This window comes from Megalobrama amblycephala, linkage group LG19 (genome assembly GCF_018812025.1).
Source record: "Megalobrama amblycephala isolate DHTTF-2021 linkage group LG19, ASM1881202v1, whole genome shotgun sequence".
Taxonomy (NCBI): domain Eukaryota; kingdom Metazoa; phylum Chordata; class Actinopteri; order Cypriniformes; family Xenocyprididae; genus Megalobrama; species Megalobrama amblycephala.
In genome coordinates this window covers 1,596,141-1,621,764 of record NC_063062.1, presented here as the reverse complement: position 1 = coordinate 1,621,764, position 25,624 = coordinate 1,596,141, and the positions used below count along the sequence as shown (strand labels likewise).

The window sequence follows — 25,624 nt, the reverse complement described above, 5'->3', positions numbered from 1 at the left end:
TGATATGAGTCAGTTTACATCATGGAAACCTATATAATCACAATACAGTACATAAAAATATAGTTGAATCAACTCCACAGCAACTACATCAATTTATCCACTATCCATTCAGAAACGTCTAAAAGTTGTAACTTCTTCCTGAGTCTCTCCATCAGTGTCGACTCCGGTTTGAACAATGTAAGGCTGAACACTTTCATCATTTTACTGCGTGAGATTCTCCAGCTTTGTTGTTGTTGAGCTGTTAAAGCTCCGCCCTCTTCTGGAAAGTGGGCGGGAGCAGCAGCTCATTTGCATTTAAAGGGACACACACAAAAACGGTGCGTTTTTGCTCACACCCAAATAGAGGCAAATTTGACAAGCTATAATAAATGATCTGTGGGGGATTTTTGTATATATATATATATATATATATATATATATAAAAACTTATATTAAATTACCATATATATATATATATATATATATATATATATATATATATATATATATATATATATTTGGACCAAACAAACCAAAAAAATCATATTACTATTATTATTCTTAATAATATTAAATATTAATAGTACTTTTAGTAATTTAATATTCTTATTCTTAATATTCATTTAATATTAACTCTAGATGCACCGATACTAAATTTCTCCACCGATACCGATACCGATAATTTAGGGTTCTGCCATTTATACCTTCTTTTAAATTAATAATAATTTCATTATAATTAATCATTTTATTTTTAATTATTATATTTTGAAAGAAATGTAAATAAAAACTTTATTCTCTCCATTTAATCAAATTAACTAAATTCTAAAGATTAAATTATTATTTCTTAACTTTCTGAATATTATTAATTCATATAATTACTATTAATATTGAACATCAAACTGGTTTCTTAGAATTTTCTTTACAAAAAGCCCAAATTCAGTGCATTTTCCTGCTCTCTTTTGATTGACAGGATATACCGGCCCTGATTATCGGTTTTAAACTATCGGTCAATAACGATTATCGGCCGATATATCGGTGCGTCTCTAAAATACTAATATTAATAATATTATATTATAAGAATGACAAAAAATTGATTCATGTTATGAAAAAGTCCAGAACAAAAGACTCAAAATGATTACACAACAGACAGTTCCTACATTTCATAACAAATCGTTACTGTCACATGACATTTACTGTCATATCGGCAGATTAACATGCGAATACTCTGAATAATCTGTGAAAGAATAAAAGGAAATCATTGCCTTTGCATGCTTTTAAAGGGGGGTGTGGTGGCCTGATGGTCGACTCCTGACTGGACGACAGACGGATCATGTGTGCAAACACTCACTCACCACCATCTTGTTCTTGGACACCCAGCAGTCGGCAGGGAAGTCTTGCAGCATGGGCACCAGGAACTGCAGGCAGCCGTCCCAGTGACACAGCAACAGCATCATTCCAATCAAGTTGACGATTCGCACCATTGCGCTGGCCAGGTCGTAGGTCATATGAAAAATCTGAAGAAGGCAGAGAAGGAGGGACAGGACATGTTGGACACAAGCTGTCACACACTGGTCAATCTGAATGTCACTGACATTTGAAACAGGGCAGAGTATCACCGACTACCTCACGCAAACACACACACACACACCACACTGAGAAATGACATTTTTAGAGGTTGAAGTTATTTAGACGTGCATTCTTCATGAATTGAACTGTAAGGAATTATATGAATGCACACATAAGTGAAACAAAAATACAGATACAAGGATATAAATACTCAATGCAATATCATGAGAGAAATAATTGTGATATACAGTATGTATGATTGTATCCACACAGTCCTGAACTGTCTGCATTTTAAATCACTCAGAGGGAACTACATTTTTCATTTTGCACTAGAAAAGGCAGACAACAACCACTGTAAAATCTTCATTCGGCTGATACAGTAGTGACATCTTCACCCTTTATTCAAATATTATTAAAAATTAAAGATTTTCTAAGCATATCGAGTAGTTGCTTGTAGTCAGTTTTATGATAGTAACGCAATGAAACATGCCAAATTGTGCCGGAAATAATTTTCCATCATGATGTCATACAAAGAATTATGAACAAAACAAGAGAGAATCGATGGAAGATTAATAACTGATTACGTTGTAGTCAATGTTTGCTTTTTCCTGTGAGCTTTTTTGTTTTTCTATGCATTTTTTAACTTGGTAAAATAAAACATGTTGCTGTAGTTTGACTTTTTTGCCAAATAATGTTGTCAGATAAAACTTTAACCAAGTTTAGTGTTTTCTTCTTCCCTCATATTTAAAGTTTCTTCCTCATATTTTGATTGTTTAATTGAACTTGAAGGGTCATAAAAAAAAATCGTTTGGCCACTAATATATATATATATATATATATATATGTGTGTGTGTGTGAGAGAGTGTGTGTGTCTAATCACATTAAAATAATTTCCAATTCAATATATATATATATATAAACATTAAATATTAATTATATATATATATATATATATATATATATATATATATATATATTTAAATTAATATATAAATAGAATATATATATATATATATATATATATATACACACATATATTTATATATTCATTTAAAATTAAAATAATAAAAAAAAATATATATATATACACACACACACACACATATTTATATATTAATTTAAGTTTTATATATATATATATATATATATATATATAAACATTAAATATTAATTATATATATTTCATATAATTTTATATACAAAAAAATCCATATATTAAATTATACATTTCTATATATATATATATATATATATATATATATATATATAATGTATAATTAATTATGTGGATTTTTTTGTATATAAAATTATTCTATTTATATATTAATTTAATTAATTTAAATTAATATATAAATAGAAAAAAATATATATACATATATTTATATATTAATTTAAAATTCATATATATATATATAAATAGAATAATCATAATTCTGAATGTTCAGAAAACCCTGAAAATTTGAATCAATTCAGTGAAAAAATGAATTCATGGAAATTAATTAAACTTAATTCTAAACCTGAGAGGCATTGAGAATATTTAGGAATCAGACTGTGACTCCTGAGGAAGATTCCCACCCCTATGGAACTGAGTCTACAATGGCTCTGTTTTAGTGTGTGTGTGTGTGTGTGTGTGTGTGTGTGTGTGTGTGTGTGTGTGTTGTAGAGACACTGCTTCTTTCTGAATCACTAACAAGTTCAATAATTGAAAACAGGTCAGAACAAGTCTGGGCTCTTTCCGTTCTGCTGTGAGTGACAGAGCGAGCGAGAGCGAGTGAGTGATTGTCTGATCCTAATGGTGAGGATCCTCAGGAGAAGCTGCCGGACGTCCACGCGGGCAGTTGAGTGTTAATGGCCTCCACAATTGAAAGCTACTTAATGTGACCGAAGTCACGGCACGCGCCGTTAACTGCGCCGGTGCTTATTAAAAACCTCTCGAGTCTCTTTAAAACGCAGCTTTTAAGAGCTTATGTGAGAGGAACACACTCACATGATGCTACTGTTATTGAGACGGTGATTATCGTTCATACGTTTGTCTTTAATAACTATTTCCTGTGCCAGGACACTGTAATGACAAACAGAGCATTACATCGCTCGCCGTTCTGGCTCTTTCTGAGCGCAGGGAAACAGCATGAGGTCGGATTAAATAATTGGCTCTCTGTAACATTAACTAGCTGTAAAAGCATCTGAATTAATCATGCAGCGTTGTGCAAAAGTCACCCTCATTACCGACTGTCTGCCGTTACTGCTGCATCATCATCAGAGAGAACGAGAAAATGATGGAGCTAAAATGAGAAGGACATGGAAAGGATTGTACATTTAACGCCACTATTTTTATTCAGCTTTGGGGTCAATGACAAAAAAAAAATATATCATTTTTAAATATCATGAAGCTTTCTTGGGTTTTTGCATGTTTTTATTTTCCCCTCCATAAATTATGGGTTGCATGAAAACAATAAAACATCAAATCTCTGCACCATTTATCCAGATGCTGCTTATGGACTCAAGATCTTCAGTGAAGCTTCACACAGTCTTCATGTTTTACAATTGCAATAAAATTTCACTGGCAGTTTTATTACCCATAAGGCTCTGTAATGTCTCTGTCAGGGTTTGGGAGGGAAGAGGTGAGGCTTGGATCTGTTTGCAGCTTTTACTGAAATGAAACATGAAGATAATCCACTGCGAAGGAGTATGAGAACAAATACAACACAAATGCAACAGCTTTGCATTGACATGAACTAAACACATAACTTACATATAATTTAATTACACTTTTTTATATTAAAAAGTGCATTACATTTTTATTTGAATATGATAAAATGATATTAAATATGTCATTAATATTTAATATGAATTTGTACATATTGTAATGTACATGTACATATTAAATTACAAAATGTATATATATATATAATTTACAAGTAATTTATGTAAACACATAATTGTTAATATAATAAATTCATTTAATATATTTAATATATGTAATTACATATTTTAATTTGAAACTATTTTGAATATCTTATTTTTTATTTTAGTATGATAAAATGATATTTAATATGGCATTCATCTTTAATATGAATTTGTGTATATTGTAATGTACATGTACATATTAAAGTACATTATATATATATATATATATATATATAATTTACATATAATTTAAATACATATTTTAATATTAAAATGTGAATAACATTTTTATTTGAATATGATAAAATGTAATTTGTACATACATATTGTATTGTACATAATGTACATATTAAATTACATAATTAAATTATATGTAAACTGTTTATTACCCATCTATTAAATTATATAACTAAACATATATATATATATATATATATATATATATATATATATATATATATATATATAATACATAATTGCTAATATAATACATTACTTTAATATATTTAATATATATAATTACATATTTTAATTTGAAACTATGATAGAATGATATTAAATATGGCATTCATATAAAACAATTTGCATATAATTACATATAATTTCATAATATTAAATTGTATAATTAAAAGATCAAAAATTATTCAGAAACTTTGACCTGACCATGTTTTGCTTAAGTGTTATCTGACATAATTAAGATTAATTTTTTCTGACACAGTTTAACTCTGAGATCTTGTCATATTTTACTACAATTTTTTTTAATTATAGTGAATAAACTGAATTAATGAATGAAATGTTCAAGGTGTCTGAATACATTTTGGTTTGACAGTATATATATACACACACATACTGTATATAAATGAATTTACTTAATTATATTAATTACATACACATATAACTATATTAAACATATAATGAATATTTCACATTAATAATATTAAAATGAATATACACTTAATTATTTTCATAACTGCTTGAGATTTCAGGCAGAACGAGGTCGTAGAAGGTTTCTCGGCGGGTAGGCGTCTCACTGGGGTTTTGGACACAGCAGAAGGACTGTTTGCTCTCTCTCCCGTCTGTCTCTAATAAATTAGCATGGTGAAATGGAAACAGACTGCAGCGCAATTAAAATGAGAAGTGCTCTGGGTAGATTGTGGAAATCCTCTCTAATATGGGCTTATTATAAAGTCATTATTGTGAATCAGGGGAATGAAGACTAATGTGTCTTGTCCGAACGGCGAGGGACGGATCTACGAATGTATAAATCACAAAAACTATAGAGGCCGTTTGTGCGTCTCTCTCTCTCTCACGGATTGATGGGCGCTCTGCCTCTGTGACTCTAATTGACACAAGACACATTAACGATGAGAGCTTCACGCAGTGACCAAACATCTCAGCGCTGATTGATGAAGCCGACGAGGAATGAGAGAGACAGAAACAAACAGAAAGACTCTCACAGAATTGACTTCAGATCAAATCTAGCAGATGGACGCCTCAGTTTGGACAAAAACCTGCTCTGATTGAATAATGAATCAATGAATGAGTGACGAATGAACGAAAATGTGAGAATTACCAGAGGAAACATTGTCATTAATCTAAAGATCAAGAAGAGAAAACTCTGAGAAAGATATTTTATAGATTTTCTGTCTGTATAATTATATGATATTCTTTCTACCATCTTCACTAAAAATATGTTGGTATGTTTAGAATGGCATACCACATACTATTAAATAAATAAATTAAATTAAATTAAATTAAATTAAAATGCATGAATTAAAATGAAGTAAATCAATTAAAATAAATACAATAAATAAATAAATTAAAATAAACACAAAAAATAGTTCAACCATTGGCAGCTATTTCACTAAAAATATATGGGTATGTTTAGAATTGCATACCACCTACTATTAAAAAAAATAATTAATTCATTAATTAAAATAAATAATGTAAAAAGATTAAAATAAATGCAATAAATAATTTATTCACTGGAGGCTATTTCTCTAAAAATATTGGGTATATTTTGAATGGCATGCCATCAACTATTAAAAATAAATAAATAAATTAAAATAAATTAAATTAAATAAATGATTTATTATTAAATAATAAATTAATTACATTAAAATAAATTAAAATTAAAATAAATTAATTAAAATAAAGCAAATAAAGTAAATACAATAAATAAATACATTAAAATGAATGAATTAAAATAAAGTAAATACAAATAAATAAATAAATAAATACAAAAAATAAATAAAATAAATAAATACAAAATTAAATAAACTTAAATAAACGCAATAAATAATTCAACCATTGGCAGCTATTTCACTAAATAGTTTAGAACGGCATAACACCTACTATTAAAAAAAGTAAATAAATAAATAAATTAATTAATTAATTAAAATAAATACTGCATGCCAATTTTTTTCACATAGGAACATATTTTTCTAGACTGATTAACATGTAATTAAATACAGATGTAATGATGAGGTCATGTGACCAAAATGTAGAATTCTACTGTTTAAAATGTTGATATTATTTTAAAAAGTAGACGGCAAGAATTTGACCAAATAAAATATTAGGGGCACGATACTATAATGCCGGGTTCAGACTACACAATACTTTTCTCTGTTACTGAGTCAGATTATGCGATTTCCTGTCATGTCGGGGACAAGAAGCATGTCAGACTACACGTTGCTTCCCGACCAATCATCGCTTGCCTTTTAACGACATGCATGATGTCATAGAGAAGGCAGAACTAGTGAATGACTTCAGGAAACAAAAGTGTTAACAAACAATGGCTTCTGAAGCATTTCATTTTGGCATGTTTGAAAGCTGTGCTGCTATTGGTCAACATCACAGTTGATGATTGACCAGAAAAAAAATTAAACATGCTAATTTTTCTGTCGGAAAGTCAGGAAACATCACAGACATGGTAGAATTATCTAATGATTCTTGCGTCCCGATGCCCATTCTCATTTATGAATCAGCCAGTTCGTGCCAAAATCAGGCTGAACACGTCATGTTCGCTGTGTGCTACTCATCCACATATTCAACACACACAGAAATTTTGCATACTCTGTATAACTGAATACTGTAGGAAATTAATAAAGTTCATAGTAGAGGTTGACCAAATGCCCCGATAAGCAAAAATCTATACCAATCATTTTTTCCGGGTCTGCTGTCATTATACAGTACGAGAGCGGCCTCTAGAGGCGACATAAAAACTCAATGACACCTCACGGAGTTTGTTTTGACACATGAGACTGCATGCTATTATAGCTTGTCAAATTTGCCCCTATTTGGGTGTGAGCAAAAACACAACGTTTTTGTGTGTGTGTCCCTTTAAATGCAAATGAGCTCCGCTTTCCAGAAGAGGGCGGAGCTTTAACAGCTCAACAACAACAAAGCTGGAGAATCTCACGCAGCCAAAATGAGGATTGTCAGTAACGGTGTTCAGCCTTACATTGTTCAAACCGAACAAATGCTCAAACAGAAGCATTACACACTAACTGAAGTTAAAAAAGTGTGCTATTTTATGTGTTATTTTGGTTTTATTCAGTATTCATCAGTTGATTAATCGGTTACCAGCCCAACAAAGTTATCGTTATGGGTAAAATCCACTATAGTTCCCATCCAGCCTAAGAGATGTTCAGAAGCCTGCCATGCAAAGCTGAGGGTGTTTGTAGATTCTTTATTTACATGGTTTTAGAGCTCACCGGCTGTGTGCATTTGCCTTTTATGTTGCTAAACCTTCTTACATCCCTTAATATGATACTAAACCCAGTGTTTACCTCCTCCTGCAGACTTTATCTCAACCTAGGTGTCAGGTGTGTGATCCAGACCAGACTAGAACTGTCATATGTGTGTTTTAGCAGTCAGAAGCAGGAAAAACTCTTGCATCCACCACTGAAGAACCTCAGGGACCTATGCACCATATTGGATGTTACGGAACATCCAATCGAGGCGACACGAGCTGTAAATCAGAACAATCCCAGATGCCGATATTAATAGAGATGGACTCCCTGCCTTCGCTCACTAAACAAACACAGATGGTCCATGCTAATGTTGCTTGCGCAAACTCTTGCCGTTGAGAAGTGCTCAGAGCCGTCCCGTGCACGGAAAGAGAGCGATTAAGCTTTGTCATTAGCGTAATATCAGCCAAAAGGGGGTGCTTCAGCTCTTAAAAACATCCACTTCATTAAAACTCTCAGTGATGGCCTGAAAACACCCCTTTGTTTTGATGGCCGTCTCAGCGAGAGGGCACCATCCCGAGCATCTGCTGATCGCAGGAGTGCGTCATTAAGCCTTCATTTGAGTTTGATTTAATAACATGCTGACTAACTGGATTCACTCACAGGAGAGAGACTTCCTTGAGGAAACTGTCCGGAAGGAGACGTTACGATCGAGCTAGAGCTACAGATAAGAGGATGTATTTGATTGAGATAATCAGAATCAAAAAGTTTGCTTTCCTTGTGTCAAATTAAACAGTGCATGACATTCAAATAGTTTCAGTGCATTTGTACCATAAGTATGTTTCTGAAAGACTGCATTTATTTGATTAAAACTGCAGTAAAAAATGTGAAATATTATTATAATTTAAAATAGCTGTTTTCTATGTGAATATATTTTAAAACGTAATTTATTCCTGTGATGCAAAGCTGAATTTTCAGCATCATTACTCCAGTCTTCAGTGTCACATGATCCTTCAGAAATCATTCTAATATGATGATTTGCTGCTCAAGAAACATTTATGATTATTATCAATGTTGAAAACTTTGGAAGCTTGTTTCAATAAAAAATAAAAAAGGTAATTTTTATCTAAATTCTGACTCTTTTTCACAGAATTGCGAGTTATAAAGTCAGAATTGCGAGATATAAAGTCAGAATTGTGATATAAAGTCAGAATTTCAAGTTATAAAGTCAAAATTGTGATATAAAGTCAGAATTGTGATATAAAGTCAGAATTGCTAGATATAAAGTCAGAATTTCAAGTTATAAAGTCAGAATTGTGATATAAAGTCAGAACTGCGAGATATAAAGTCAGAATTGCGAGATATAAAGTCAGAATTTCAAGTTATAAAGTCAGAATTATGATATAAAGTCAGAATTTCAAGTTATAAAGTCAGAATTGTGAAATAAAGTCAGAATTGTGATATAAAGTCAGAATTGCGAGATATAAAGTCAGAATTTCAAGATATAAAGTCAGAATTTCAAGTTATAAAGTCAGAATTGTGATATAAAGTCAGAATTTCAAGTTATAAAGTCAGAATTGTGAAATAAAGTCAGAATTGTGATATAAAGTCAGAATTGTGATATAGTCAGAACTGCGAGATATAAAGTCAGAATTTCAAGTTATAAAGTCAGAATTATGATATAAAGTCAGAATTTCAAGTTATAAAGTCAGAATTGTGAAATAAAGTCAGAATTGTGATATAAAGTCAGAATTGCGAGATATAAAGTCAGAATTTCAAGATATAAAGTCAGAATTTCAAGTTATAAAGTCAGAATTTCAAGATATAAAGTCAGAATTGTGATATAAAGTCAGAATTGCGTGTTATAAAGTCAGAATTGTGATATAAAGTCAGAACTGCAAGATATAAAGTCAGAATTTCAAGTTATAAAGTCAGAATTTCAAGTTATAAAGTCAAAATTGTGATATAAAGTCAGAATTGTCATATAAAGTCAGAATTTCAAGATATAAAGTCAAAATTGTGATATAAAGTCAGAATTACGATATGAAGTCAGAATTGCGTGTTATAAAGTCAGAATTGAGATATAAAGTCAGAACTGCGAGATATAAAGTCTGAATTTCAAGTTATAAAGTCAGAATTTCAAGTTATAAAGTCAGAATTGTGATATAAAGACAGAATTGTGATATAAAGTCAGAACTGCGAGATATAAAGTCTGAATTTCAAGTTATAAAGTCAGAATTTCAAGTTATAGTCAAAATTGTGATATAAAGTCAGAATTGTGATATAAAGTCAGAATTTCAAGTTATAAAGTCAAAATTGTGATATAAAGTCAGAATTGTGATATAAAGTCAGAATTACGATATAAAGTCAGAACTGCGTGTTATAAAGTCAGAATTGTGATATAAAGTCAGAACTGCAAGATATAAAGTCTGAATTTCAAGTTATAAAGTCAGAATTGTGATATAAAGTCAGAATTGTGATACAAAGTCAGAATTGCATGTTATAAAGTCAGAATTGTGATATAAAGTCAGAACTGCGAGATATAAAGTCAGAATTTCAAGTTATAAAGTCAGAATTTCAAGTTATAAAGTCAAAATTGTGATATAAAGTCAGAATTGTGATATAAAGTCAGAATTACGATATAAAGTCAGAATTGCGTGTTATAAAGTCAGAATTGTGATATAAAGTCAGAATTACGATATAAAGTCAGAATTGCGTGTTATAAAGTCAAAATTGTGATATAAAGTCAGAATTTCAAGTTATAAAGTCAGAATTGAGATATAAAGTCAGAATTGTGATATAAAGTCAGAATTACGATATAAAGTCAGAACTGCGTGTTATAAAGTCAGAATTGTGATATAAAGTCAGAACTGCAAGATATAAAGTCTGAATTTCAAGTTATAAAGTCAGAATTGTGATATAAAGTCAGAATTGTGACACAAAGTCAGAATTGCATGTTATAAAGTCAGAATTGTGATATAAAGTCAGAACTGCGAGATATAAAGTCAGAATTTCAAGTTATAAAGTCAGAATTTCAAGTTATAAAGTCAAAATTGTGATATAAAGTCAGAATTGTGATATAAAGTCAGAATTACGATATAAAGTCAGAATTGCGTGTTATAAAGTCAGAATTGTGATATAAAGTCAGAATTACGATATAAAGTCAGAATTGCGTGTTATAAAGTCAAAATTGTGATATAAAGTCAGAATTTCAAGTTATAAAGTCAGAATTGAGATATAAAGTCAGAATTTCAAGTTATAAAGTCAGAATTGAGATATAAAGTCAGAATTGTGATATAAAGTCAGAATTTCAAGTTATAAAGTCAAAATTGTGATATAAAGTCAAAATTGTGATATAAAGTCAGAATTTCAAGTTATAAAGTCAGAATTGAGATATAAAGTCAGAATTTCAAGTTATAAAGTCAGAATTGAGCTATATAAAGTCAGAATTTCAAGTTATAAAGTCAGAATTTCAAGTTATAAAGTCAGAATTGTGATATATAAAGTCAGAATTTCAAGTTATAAAGTCAGAATTTCAAGTTATAAAGTCAGAATTGTGATATAAAGTCAGAACTGCGATATATAAAGTCAGAATTTCAAGTTATAAAGTCAGAATTTCAAGTTATAAAGTCAAAATTGTGATATAAAGTCAGAATTGTGATATAAAGTCAGAATTTCAAGTTATAAAGTCAAAATTGTGATATAAAGACAGAATTGTGATATAAAGTCAGAATTTCAAGTTATAAAGTCAAAATTGTGATATAAAGTCAAAATTGTGATATAAAGTCAGAATTGTGATATAAAGTCAGAATTTCAAGTTATAAAGTCAGAATTGAGATATAAAGTCAGAATTTCAAGTTATAAAGTCAGAATTGAGATATAAAGTCAGAATTTCAAGTTATAAAGTCAGAATTGAGATATAAAGTCAGAATTTCAAGTTATAAAGTCAGAATTTCAAGTTATAAAGTCAAAATTGTGATATAAAGTCAAAATTGTGATATAAAGTTAGAATTGTGATATAAAGTCAGAATTTCAAGTTATAAAGTCAGAATTGAGATATAAAGTCAGAATTTCAAGTTATAAAGTCAGAATTGAGATATAAAGTCAGAATTTCAGGTTATAAAGTCAGAATTTCAAGTTATAAAGTCAAAATTGTGATAGAAAGTCAGAATTGCGATATATATAAAGTCAGAATTGTGTTATAAAGTCAGAATTGCAAGATATAAACTCAATTGTGAGATAAAAAGTTGCAATGACCTTTTTTATTGTTTTATTTAGTGACAGAAACAAGCTTCCATAGAAAACAGTTTTACTGCTTCATATTTTCTTTTAAAAGAACAGCATTTATTTTATAACATGTCACTTTTGATTAATGTAATTTGTCCTTGCTTAATAAAAGTATGATTTTTTTCAACTTTTGAACAGTAGTGTATCCCAGTAGTGACTCTTTTTTACTCTCAAACATTCAGTGGCAAAAATAGCAGTTCTAAATCATGATCAGTATTCATGACTCTATTAAACTAATGTAAAAGCAGGACTATTCCTTTAAAAATGACAGTTTTAATGCGACGGCCTTCCACTTCCGTCTCATCGAGGTCCGCTCTCTTTCTGACACACACTCATCTCATCTCTAATCAAACAGAAACTAACAACACCATCTCTAGCTCTCCAGTTCAGTTAGTTTCATCTGATCCTCTGACTGCACTATCCTCCATCACAAACGGACGCAGAAGCTTTTGGGCATGACTGTCTAAAATAAGGTAAAACATCAAGTTAAAACAATAAAGTCATTCACCATGTTCAATCACCATTCACTACATGAACACAAATATATGCTAAAACACTTTTAAAAAGCCTCACCACAGGACATCTGTGAACATTTTTCAACAAGCAGCTCTTTGAACACTGCAATTATAATTATATTATATTTAGGCCTGTCGCATGATTTCAATCACATTTTGCCAAAGAATAAAAAAATTATATAAGTTATAAAAAATACACTGTTATAAAATACACAAAAATAGTCAAAGGTCTTCCTTCATACAAAATGGGTTTAATCAGACTGCATTATATTATATTATATTATATTATATTATATTATATTATATTATATTATATTATATTATATTATATTATATTATTCATTTTTTGTGCAAATCATAATGGCCTATTTTATAATAATAATAATTATTATTAATAATGCATTTATATATTATATTATATTATATTATATTATATTATATTATATTATTACTTTTTTAAATATCATATGGGCTTATTTTATTATAATTATTATTTTATTATAATTATTATTATTACATTTTTATTATACATTATATTATATTATATTATATTATATTATATTATATTATATTATATTATATTATTGTTTTTAGGCAAATCATATGGGCTTCTTTTATAATAATAATAATAATTATTATTATTATTATTATTATTATTAATGCATTTTATTATAATATACTGTATAATAATTTTATTATATTATATTATATTATATTATATTATATTATATTATATTATATTATATTATATTATATTATATTATAAATAATCATATAATTATTATTTTTTTAAGTAAATCATATGGGCCTATTTCATAACAATAATAATTATTATTATTAATAATGCATTTTTATTATAATATACTGTATAATAATTTTAGATTATTATATTATATTATATTATAAATAATCATATAATTATTATTTTTTAAGTAAATCATATGGGCCTATTTTATTATAATTTTTTTTTATTGTATTATTATAATTATTATTACTATTATTAATAAATTTGTATTATATTATATAATAATTATCATATTAAATTGTATCATATTAGGCTTTTAGGCTTATACTGTTAGAATCTGAACAAAACAGAATTAAAATGTTAATCAAAATTATTTTTATGACAATTAAGCATCAGCACAAAATTCATGATTGTGACAGTCCTAATTATTTTATGATTATTATTGCATAAATATCTGCTATATTGCTCAGAGTAACTGAAGGACGTTATTGAATATCAAACATATATCACTAATGTAAATGTCAGCTTTACAAACGCAAAACGATTCTCATGATTTGTTAATGCATTTGAGTCTTTCTCATGCCTCTGACATGTTTTGCACACTTCTAATAGGATCCGTTCAGTTTGCGGCGCGCTGCTATGGAAAAACGCATGACATGCTGTCATGAGAGCGAACGCGGCCGACTAAATGAGGCACCAGCTGCGATCTACGGCTTCACTTCTCACCTCCGAGACCCTGTTCACCCGTTCACCTGCCGACGAGAGAGAGAGAGGAGCGCTGCTAATCATCGCTGTAATCACCATCCAAACCAATCCTCAAGAGGATGAGAGAAAATTACAGGCTAATGTTAGCACTCCACTTTGAAATATTCATTAATTGATACGTGTAAGACTCAACACTTCGATTTCTGCCAAACCTCCATGACTGTAATGAGAGTGCTGAAACATATGCTGCACCAACCTGTGATTTCTGCAGAGAACAAACTGGATTCAGTGTCAAATGAGATCTCTCCTGTGTCTCAACCAGATTAAATTGAGAGCAAATCTCACTCAAAAACACTAAATCAAACGTCTGCAGTCAAACATCAGAGATCTCAATATGAAGAGAACATATGCAATTCATCATACTCACCGTATAGGATTAGTTCACTTTCAAATGAAAATTAGCCCAAGCTTTACTCTTTATTAACCTTTATTAAGGTGTAGATGGAAACACTTTCTTCAGCTCATATAGTGCCACCTGTTCACTGCCATTATGTGCATCAGGATATTTTTTAATATTTCTCTGATTGTGTTCATCAGAAAGAAGAAAATCATAGGGTGAGGAAAGCTTGGGCTAATTTTCATTTGAAAGTGAACTAATCCTTTAATGGCACTGGTGCGCTGTTATTCTGGAGCTGTGCAGTGCGTCTCAAGCTCAGAAAAGTAATAACAATGTTAAAAGAGTGTTGTCTGTGGTATATTTACACTGAAGAACAACGAGAAATGCTGCAAATATCACCGCAAATTTTGAGAAAAGCCGCCACAAATTGAGCCATTTCTGATAAAAGTCCCGTGAAATCCTGGAGGGACTGATTATAATACATTTTTAATAAATTTAAAATAATAAAAAAATAAAATAATACGTTTAATATAATTATTATAATAAATGTACATTCATATTAATAATAATGATTATAATTATAATTAAATATATAATACAAATACTACTACTACTACTAATAATAATAACAATTATTATTATTATTAATAATAATTTTTGTGGCAGTGTTGTCTGGCATTTTGAAGTTTGAAGAAGTGTTCGAGTCCTAATTAAGTTAAAAATAATTCATTATTTTAATTAATTATTATAAAATATGAACATTAGTATTATTAATAATAATAATGATTATAATTATAATTAAATATACAATAAATATACTACTACTACTACTACTATTATTATTAATAATAATAATAATAATAATAACAATTATTATTATTATTATTAATTTTGTGTCAGTGGTGTCTGGCATTTTTGAAGTTGAGAAGTGTTCGAGTCCTAATTAAGTTTAAAATGTATTATTTTGATGAATTATTATAATAAATGTACATTCATATTAATAATAATAATAATAATATTAATAATTATTATTATTATTAAATATACAATAAATACACTACTACTACTACTACTATTACTACTAATAATAATAATAATAATTATTATTATTATTATTATTATTATTTTTGTTTTAATTTTTGTGTCAGTGTTGTCTGGCATTTTTGAAGTTGAGAAGTGTTCGAGTCCTAATAAAGTTAAAAATAATTCATCATTTTAATGAATTATTATTATAAATGTACATTCATATTAATAATAATAATAATAATAATAATTATTATTATTATTATTATTATTATTTTTAATTTTTGTGTCAGTGTTGTCTGGCATTTTTGAAGTTGAGAAGTGTTCGAGTCCTAATTAAGTTTAAAATAATTCATTATTTTAATGAATTATTATAATAAATGTACATTAATATTAATAATAACTATTATTATGATTATAATTATAATTAAATATACAATAAATATACTACTAATAACGATAATAATAATAAAATTATTATTATTATTAATAATATATTTTTTTTGTCAGTGTTGTCTGGCATTTTTGAAGTTAAGAAGTGTTCGAGTCCTAATTAAGTTATTGAGTATATTAATTTATAGAATTATTATAATAAATGTACATGAACCCAAATAATAATACTAATACTTGTTATTGTAATTATTATAATATATTTTTAATAAATATAAAATAATAAAATAAAAATTATTATTAATAATAATAATTATTATTATTACAAATTTTCATAACAATGTTGTCTGGCATTTTTGAAGGTGAGAAATGTTCTAATTAAATTATAGTGAAAAAGTAATATTTAAACTAATAACTGATACGGCAGCATCTCGAATCTCCCGGAAAATAACAGCAGGGAAACGTTTAAATCGTCATACAACAGTATAAACTGCATTTAGAAAATGGCTGCAGTCGGAATATAATTTTTCATGATGCATTTAATGTGCATATAAACGTACTGATTGGCATCAAATTTGCATGATGTGTCTTGATATGCCAAGAGTGAGTAAATAATGACAGAAACTCCACTGACCCTCTGAAACAGCGCTAATATTTCCCTCAGAGCAGAGCTGAGCAAATCCCCCCGGATCACTTTATCGTCACACATCAGAGCGATGAACGCCGTCACAAACCCTCAATCGTCCACTCACCTCCTCCCACTGGTGAATGTAGCGTATGAGCCGCGAGAGCCGCAGCAGCCGCAGCAGACTGAGGATCTTCGTGAAGCGTACGATCCGCAGAGCGCGCGCCGTCTTGTAGAAATCCGAATCGATGCGCGTCTCCACAATGAGGAAGATGTAGTCCACGGGGATGGAGGAGATGAAGTCCACCACGAACCAGGAGCGCAGATATTTGATCTTGATCTGCTGAGGGTCCAGAATGATCTCCGCGTTGTCCTCCTTCACGATTCCCGTGCGGAAGTTCAGCACCAGGTCCATGAGGAAGAAGGTGTCGGAAACCACGTTGAAGACGATCCACGGCGGCGTGTGCTCGTCTTTGAAGAAGGTGATGCCCACGGGAATGATGATTAGATTTCCCACCATCAGGAGCAGCATGGTGAGATCCCAGTAAAACCTGGAGGAGAACGACAGTGAGAAGTTTAACAATAGCTGTGTTTCCATGCACCTATTTTTATGTGCTTTTTTGGGATATCGCATTAAAAAACGCTGGATGGAAATGCCAAGATGCAAATAAATTCTAAAAATGCATATAATGCTCAAATGAAGTGGATATATTTTTAAAGGCGACCTAATATGCCCCTTTCACAAGATGTAATATCAGTCTCTGGTGTCTCCAGAATGAAGTTTCAGCTCAAAATCCCCCACAGATCATTTATTATAGCTTGTCAAATTTGAGCAAAAACATGCCGTTTTTGTGTGTGTCCCTTTAAATGCAAATGAGCTGCTGCTCCCACCCCCTTTCCAGAAGAGGGCGGAGCTTTAACAGCTCAACAACAACAAAGCTGGAGAATCTCACGCAGCCAAAATGATGACGGTGTTCAGCCTTACATTGTTCAAACCGGAGTCGACACTGATGGAGAGACTCAGGAAGAAGTTACAACTTTTAGACGTTTCTGAATGGTTAGTGCAGCACTTCTCAAAGTCCGGACTCCGGTCCGGATCCGGACCCGGAGGGAATTCAATCCGGACCCGCCTCCATTTCGTATTTCAATAGCAGTAATTGCGTGTAAGGGATTAAAAGTCTGGATTTCCTACTTTGATAAACGCATGTCAAAATCATTTGTTTAGTGTTTTATGTCTTTTTGGAGATGGTCCGAAATTAAAGCGAAGGCGAGACATTTAAAGTTTTCTGCCATGATTCAGTTGCCATGACACCCAGTGAGTGTATACTTTTGACGTAATTGGGCGCGAGTCGCGCAACGCAGCGTTTGAATGGGTGTGGAGCAGTGGTTCTCAACCTGCGGCCCGCATACAATTTATTTTTGTTTTAAAATTTAAATTAAAGTGAATTAAATAAATATAAATGAGCTATAATTCTTTATTTGTCATATAAAATAATTTTGGTGAGCATTTATTATTTTCAGACATCAGGCAATGTAGGCTAATGACGCAGTCACTCAGTTAAAGAAACAAACACAAGTGCGCGCTTAGGAAGAATTCAAAAAGTAGCCATTAATTTAGTAAATTTAAGCCTCAAAATGGTCAAATTTGCTATTAAAGGAGAAAAACTAAATGTGGAAAATAAAATGAAGGAACACATGCGAACAAGAAGAGTCGCAGCATCAGCAGTAAAGGTAAGAAGAATGGAAGAATCAGTTGTTAATGAGCGAGATGGGCAGCCTTCCTGTTTGCTCTGTAGTAAAGTACTAACTTGACAAGCAAAACCTACAATTTCAAAAGACTGAACTGTGAATTTGATGTGTTTGTTTGATGTATTTTAAATCAGTAAAAATAACCGCATCAGCGCACCGCGGCTGGAATGAGCCCAACTCGGCCGCGCGCTCGCGGATCCGATGCTGCGCGAGGGATTGCGTCATGACAGAAAGCTTGATATCGTCAGAGATTGCAATTACAATGCGCTCAGTGTTGTTTGTAACAAGAGCTGAGTAACATTTGCCTAAGGCGTTTGTGTGATTGTTTGGTGGCTATTGCGATGCTGTTGAAGAGAGTCATACAGTCATACATAATTAAATAGCAACTTAAAGTGATTGTATATACAGTTTGTGTGTTCATTAAGCATTACTATCTGATTATTATTGTAAAGCTAATATCAGTAAGTTAGTTTTTATTTGTTATTTATTGTGTGCAACATCTAGGTATAATAATAGTATTATCTGCTAATACCATAACATTAAATCTGATTGGTTAGCATTGGTGACGTCATATGTAAATTATATGCGGCCCGTGAGACTTGCACTTGGACCATTGTGCGGCCCACTGGGAAAAAAGGTTGAGAACCACTGGGTTAGTGGATCAATTGATGTAGTTGCTGTGGAGTTGATTCAACTCATCCACTAGCATGTAGTGCTGTAGTACTCGAGTCCGGACTCGAGACGTTTTTCTGTTGTCTCGGACTCGTCTCGGACTCGGTGATATTTGCACTCGGACTTGGTCATTGGTCTCGCCACAAGTCCTAGTTGGTCTCGACCGAGTCCAGCTTTTCAGTCTCACTTCTTACCAATTCCGAGCCGATCTTTTTTGTTACCAGCGGCACAGGCAGTAACGTCAGCTGCGCATTCTCGCTCTCTTCTCTCACGGTGAAGTGACACACACTCGCGCGGGCGCCTCCGCGCGCGCTCTCTCTCTCTCTCTCTCTCTCTCTCTCTCTCTCTCTCACTCGTCTCATTCGCTCCGGTTCCCGCAGGTTTCGCGCTCACACCAAAAGTGCGCGCACCACTGATCAGTGGAGCGAATAAGCCACGCTCAGTCTCAAACAGAGACAGAAGTCAAACAGAGTCACAATTACCAAAATGAGTTGCTTACTGCGCTTAAAATATCAAATACATACAAAATTATGAAAAAAAGCTCGTCTTGGCAATTATTCAGATAAACACAGTCAGTTTTGGATCGTTAAATAGCTCAGAGAACGCATGTTGTGTAACAGTATTGGGTCCATTCATAAACTCTTAAAGGGACAGCAGTCCAATATTCCTGCTGCTGTCTGTCCTGTTATTTAAAGAACAAAAGACAAAGAAAATCACTTTCTGCTCTTGACTGAATACGTTTTTAACTTTAATGGTAAGAATAAGTCTGTATTTAATATTTACAATAAAAAATACAGAAATTAAGGTAACCAACGTGGATGTGTTATTTTACATTTGATTACTTTAATTTCTGTAGTATTTCTTATCTAAATAGAAACCTACTTAACCTGAAAAAACTTAGTTTCATAGCTCTCTATTCTATTGCATTTATTTGCTGTTTGGAATTTTTTTATTTGTTCTTATTTTATTACTGAGTTTTACTTTTTTTTATGAAAATAAAACTTTGCGTTGAAGAAAGGTAGATTTTTGTTTGTATATGCTGTCAATTATAGTTCTTTGAAAGAAAATCATAATCGGCAAAAATAGGTATCGGCAGATCACACTATCCAAAAATTGGAAATCGGAATCGGCCAAGAAAATTGAAATCAGCGCATGTCTAGTTCAAACGAAAGCCACAGCAGAACACAGCATATCAATGTTTTGTGAACGAATCTGTGGCTGTGTAAAAACCATGAGAGTCAATGATTCAATTACCCTTTCAAAAATACATCCACTTGCGTCCTTACTGAATGAATGAATGAATGAATGAATTGAATGACTCGATGACTCACTCATTCACCACCTACTGGCGGTTTTAGTTCAATTTAAAAGTATCACACGTTATAACATCATTGCTTATTTCTCTTTTGGACATTTTTAATTTAAAACATTTATTTATTTTATAAAGGTATTTATAGAGGTAAAAAAAAAAAAAAAAAACACTGTAATGCACAATCAGTTTAAAGGGGAAAATATTGTCTAAGTGGAAGAGAGGGGGTATGCAGAAGAATGTTAAATGCCACAGGGTGTACCCGACTGTAAAATGTTTGGGAACCACAGTTGTAGAGAATTTAAAAACATGTAATAATGCAAAAAATAATAATGCAAAATTCTTATTTTAGAATCTAAGATATGCTGTCTCTCACATCACATAAATTATCAATAGTTATGTACGTGGTCTTGAAGAGGAATCTTTTTTTCTGTCTCTGTCTTGACTGTCTCATTTGGACTCGGACTTGACTTGGACTCGAACCTTTTGGACTTGGACTTGACAAAGGTGGACTTGACTACAGCCCTACTAGCATGTGCCGTCATGTTCATCTTTTGTGCAAATCCAGCGTTTGTTTGTGAAGCAGTCCGGTGTAAAACAACAACTCTTCCTCTTCTCTAAAGCAGCCCAACATGGCCCCGCCCCCTTTGTTGCATGTTCTCGGGGGCGGGGTTTATGTAAATTTTAGGGTTTGTGATGTCACTAACCCAGGAAGAAGCTCGTTGTAGTCCCTACCAGCCGTTTGTTGTAGTCCTTAAAAAGCGATTTCCGAGCTTTGAGCGTCGTAACTTTGCAGATGTTGTTTATGCTCAAACAGCAACATTACACACTAACTAAAGTTAAAAAAGTCAAATCATAATCAACCACCCCTTTAAGTTTGAAAAGTGCATTTTCATGTCTCTATGCTCTTTTTCCCCCGGTTTCACAGACAAGGCTTAAGCCATTTCCAGATTAAAATGCATATTTGAGTTGTCTTAACTGAAAGCAACTTGCATTAACACATATTATAATGAGCCAGTGCCGTCGTTTTGTCTCAAGATGCACTCCAGTAATGTTTTTTTCTAAGGCACGTTTATAAAAGCTACTTTAATGGACTAATTGAACTAAAGCCTAATCGTGGCCCAGCATAACTTTAGTCTTTTGTACTCAAACTATTAGCAGAAACATCAAACACATAAAACACATGAGCATGTGGCCATTTAATTACATACATGCAGCAAAGCGAATGCGTCTAAAACTGCCTTGATCAGCTAATCTGGTGACCAGGTTAAGAACAGATTTTCACCAGTTAAGAAGATTCAGTTTCTTTTTAGCAGTATAAACAATGTTTTGGATGCTTTCATGCTGGTTTTAGCATTGCATAAGCTGGTCTACGTGACCTGTTCCTTCCTCAGTATTTCTGTCTTGTTTTCCAGTACAAATATCTAAACATTGTTAAATCAAGATACATTTACTTGAGAAGCAAAATGACTTAGTTTTATGTCCTAAAATGTCCTGATCATTACTCTCCTCCATGTCATCCAAGATGTTCATGTCTTTCTTTCTTCAGTGGAAAAGAAATGAAGGTTTTTGATGAAAACATTCTAGGATTTTTCTCCATATAGTGGACTTCAATGGACTCCAAACAGTTGAAGGTCAAAATGTCAGTTTCAGTGCAGCTTCAAAGAGCTCTACATGATCCCAGACGAGGAATAAGAGTCTTATCTAGGGAAACTATCACTCATTTTCTATAAAAAATAAACATTATATACTTTTTAACCACAAATGCTCGTCTTGCACTGCTCTGTGATGCGCCACGCATGACGTAATCATGTTGGAAAGGTCATGCGTGACGTAGGCGGAAGTACCGATCCAGTGTTTACAAAGAAAACATGCAAAAACTAAGACATGACCTTTCCAACATGATTACGTAATGCGTGGCACATCGCAGAGCAGTGCAAGATGAGCATTTGTGGTTAAAAGGTATATAAATGTTTATTTTTTTAGAAAATGGCTGATGGTTTCTCTAGATTAGACTCTTATTCCTCGTCTGGGATCATGTAGCTGCACTTTGGACCTTCAACCCATTGAACCCCAGTGAAGTCCACTATATGGAGAACAATTTTCCTCAAAAACCTTCATTTCTTTCCAACTGAAGAAAGAAAGACATGAACATCTTGGATAACATGGAGGTGAATAAATGATCAGGAAATTTTCATTCTAAAGTGAACTAATCCTTTAAAACAAAAAACAAGAAAAAGGTTTGGTTTTCAGATATTTTTTTCTTTTTTGCATCTTGATGTTTATTTGTACTGGAAAACAAGACAAAACACTGAGGAGTTTTTCATGAGCTCACATAAATCACATGCTCATGATGATGCATAATTATTCATAATGCAAATGCACGCACACACCTTTGTGACTAAGGAAATTCATTTCGGCAATAAATTCAAATTCCTTCAGCTTATGAATCGTAAGCGGGGTGCACATGAGATTTCAGCCATGAATTATGTTCGGAAAGTCATGACGCTGGATTCCTCAGCGTTCTCCACGGTAAACACCGGAGTTTAATACATGCAGCGCGACCTCTCCCATCCTCAGGAGCGTCCACACCCGTGTGTGTGTGTGTGTGTTTAGTTATAAATTGCCCTCTTGGCCCAGTTGGTAATTGAATCTAGATTGGCTCTGTTGTTGGGCGATATATCCTCACGCCTCTATAGATTGCATAGAGAGAGAAGGTCAGTGTTGTGAACGGCTTGTCTGGTTCTGCTTGATTTACCCTCCCAAGTTTAGGCAGCCCATAAAATCCATGGTCGGTTTGAAAGCCAATTTAAAGCCAAAGCGGTTCGATTCATTTGTGGAGATTTTCCTCTGAAATTCAAACACTCACCGTTCAATATAGTTTATTTATTGTTTCTTTAAGCAATTTGTGGATGAATCACGACATCCTGAATAAACTCTAATTACACACACACACACAACTGTCTGTGATGACTGAGCTGTGTACACACACACACACACACACACACACACAGAAAACACTGACAGTAATTGGAATTCTTCAAAGTAGCGAGGGAATCCGGCGGTTCGCATCGCTGTCAGGGTGTGTGTTATATTTAGTGTGATGTTTCTGACACTGTTCGCTGAGGTTTAAAACCCAGGAGAACTTCACGTACATCACAGGAACAGCACATTCAACACTCGCAACATTTGTTCTTCAACCTCAGTATTCCCCAGCACACACACACACACACACTAGCTAATGTGTAATCGACATTTGCCATTTTCTGCCAGTCCACTTGTGTCTCAGGTCGTGTTGACAGCTGTAACTAGGTCATCTGGACCGGATGATGTAATCCCAGATAACAGGGAACGTTCTGGCAAGGTTCTCTCAACGTTATGAACAAACCTTCTTCTAGTAACGTTAATAGAACGTTCGTTCACAGTTGTCTGGTCTATAAAGGATTATTTCACTTCAGAATTAAAATTTCTTTTAATTCTGAAGGTTTTTGAGGAAAATTGTTCTCCATATAGTGGACTTCACTGGGGTTCAACGGGTTGAAGGTCCAAATGTCAGTTTCAGTGCAGCTTCAAAGAGCTCTACATGATCCCAGACGAGGAATAAGAGTCTTATCTAGAGAAACCATCAGACATTTTCTAAAAAAAATAGAAATTTATATACTTTTTAACCACAAATGCTCATCTTGCACTGCGCCACGCATGACGTAATCATGTTGGAAAGGTCACATGTGACAAAAACTCTGCATTTTCTCCTCCAACTTCAAAATCGCCCGACATCATTGTTTTACCTTTTTTTGTACGTTCACTTGATCGGTACTTCTGTCTACGTCACACGTGACCTTTCCAACATGATTACGTCATGTGTGGCGCATCACAGAGCAGTGCAAGATGAGCATTTGTGGTTAAAAAGTATATAATGTTTAATTGTTTTTAGAAAATGGCTGATGGTTTCTCTAGATGAGACTCTTATTCCTCGTCTGGGATCATGTAGAGCTCTTTGAAGCTGCACTGAAACTGACATTTGGACCTTCAACCCGTTGGTAACTGTTTATTAAATTGATTATTAATAAATGTTCACCTTTTGATTATTATTGTTACCTCTAGTAATTATGCATCTGATTTTTAATTTACAATCTTCATTTTTCAACAATAGTTGAGTTAAATAAAGCTGCCCAGCAGGTTGGGTCAAACATTTAACCCAACCGCTGGGTTAAAACAACCTAAACACTGGGTTTGTCCATTTTTAACCCAACTTGGGTTGTTTTTTAACCCAGCATTCAGAGAGTATTAAAATGAAATAAAACATATTAGATAAAAAATAATGAACAGAAAGTACTATTATTATTAAATTAGAGATAAATAGAAATGTTACAAAAACTAATAAAAATGATAAAACCACATGACAATACTATAATAGTAGAGTATTTCAAGCAAATAATACTAAAATAACACTTCTGCTTTTCAAAGATGTGAATGTGCAAAATGATTGACAATTTTAATGGTAATTTTCAATGTGAAGCTTGTTAAAGCATGAATTCTCTAAATCAAAGTTTAAAGGCGGGTCTTGATGAACTTCTGCTGTTACTGATGTCATTTCTAGAAACATCTGTGTTCATGTTCTAGATGTTTTGTACATGTATATGAACGGTGTGTTGTGAAGGAGCATATTTTTTATTGATAGAAACCCCAACATGCTCTATAAATACAGTGTGTGTGTGTGTGTGTTTGCGCACATGTGCATTTAACAGTCAATCTCATGTTCCGAGACAGAAATAGACTCCATCCAGTATTTACAGTGGTTCCGCTCTCTCTCGCGGCACACAGCGTTTCTCTGACGTTAGACTATGAATTCCCCACACATCCAGAGAGAAGAAGAAAACAAGAGAGAGAGAGAGAGAAGACAACAGTACGACAGGAGGAACACAGACAGTGCTCGAGTAAATCTCCCAAAACCTGTCAAGAACATGCACAATCAAAGGAAATTGCAAAGGTAAAGTTTGTACTGTAAAACTAGCGCAACCAAACATAATTACAGAAGGTTTCCTGGAAAGATCAGTGTTTGG

The 25,624-nt window shown here is 32.3% G+C and overlaps 1 protein-coding gene across 1 annotated transcript in view; it reads right to left on the bottom strand.

Annotated features, from left to right (window-relative positions):
• hcn4 (hyperpolarization activated cyclic nucleotide-gated potassium channel 4) overlaps positions 1–25,624 on the bottom strand; it is a 100,613-nt gene that overhangs the window by 47,750 nt on the left and 27,239 nt on the right. Inside the window, exons 2-3 of the mRNA XM_048169353.1 lie at positions 16,959–17,382; positions 1,332–1,493 (exon numbers count right to left, since the gene is read on the bottom strand). Of these exons, the coding sequence (XP_048025310.1) occupies positions 1,332–1,493; positions 16,959–17,382 (586 nt within the window). The remainder of the gene's footprint in view (positions 1–1,331; positions 1,494–16,958; positions 17,383–25,624) is intronic.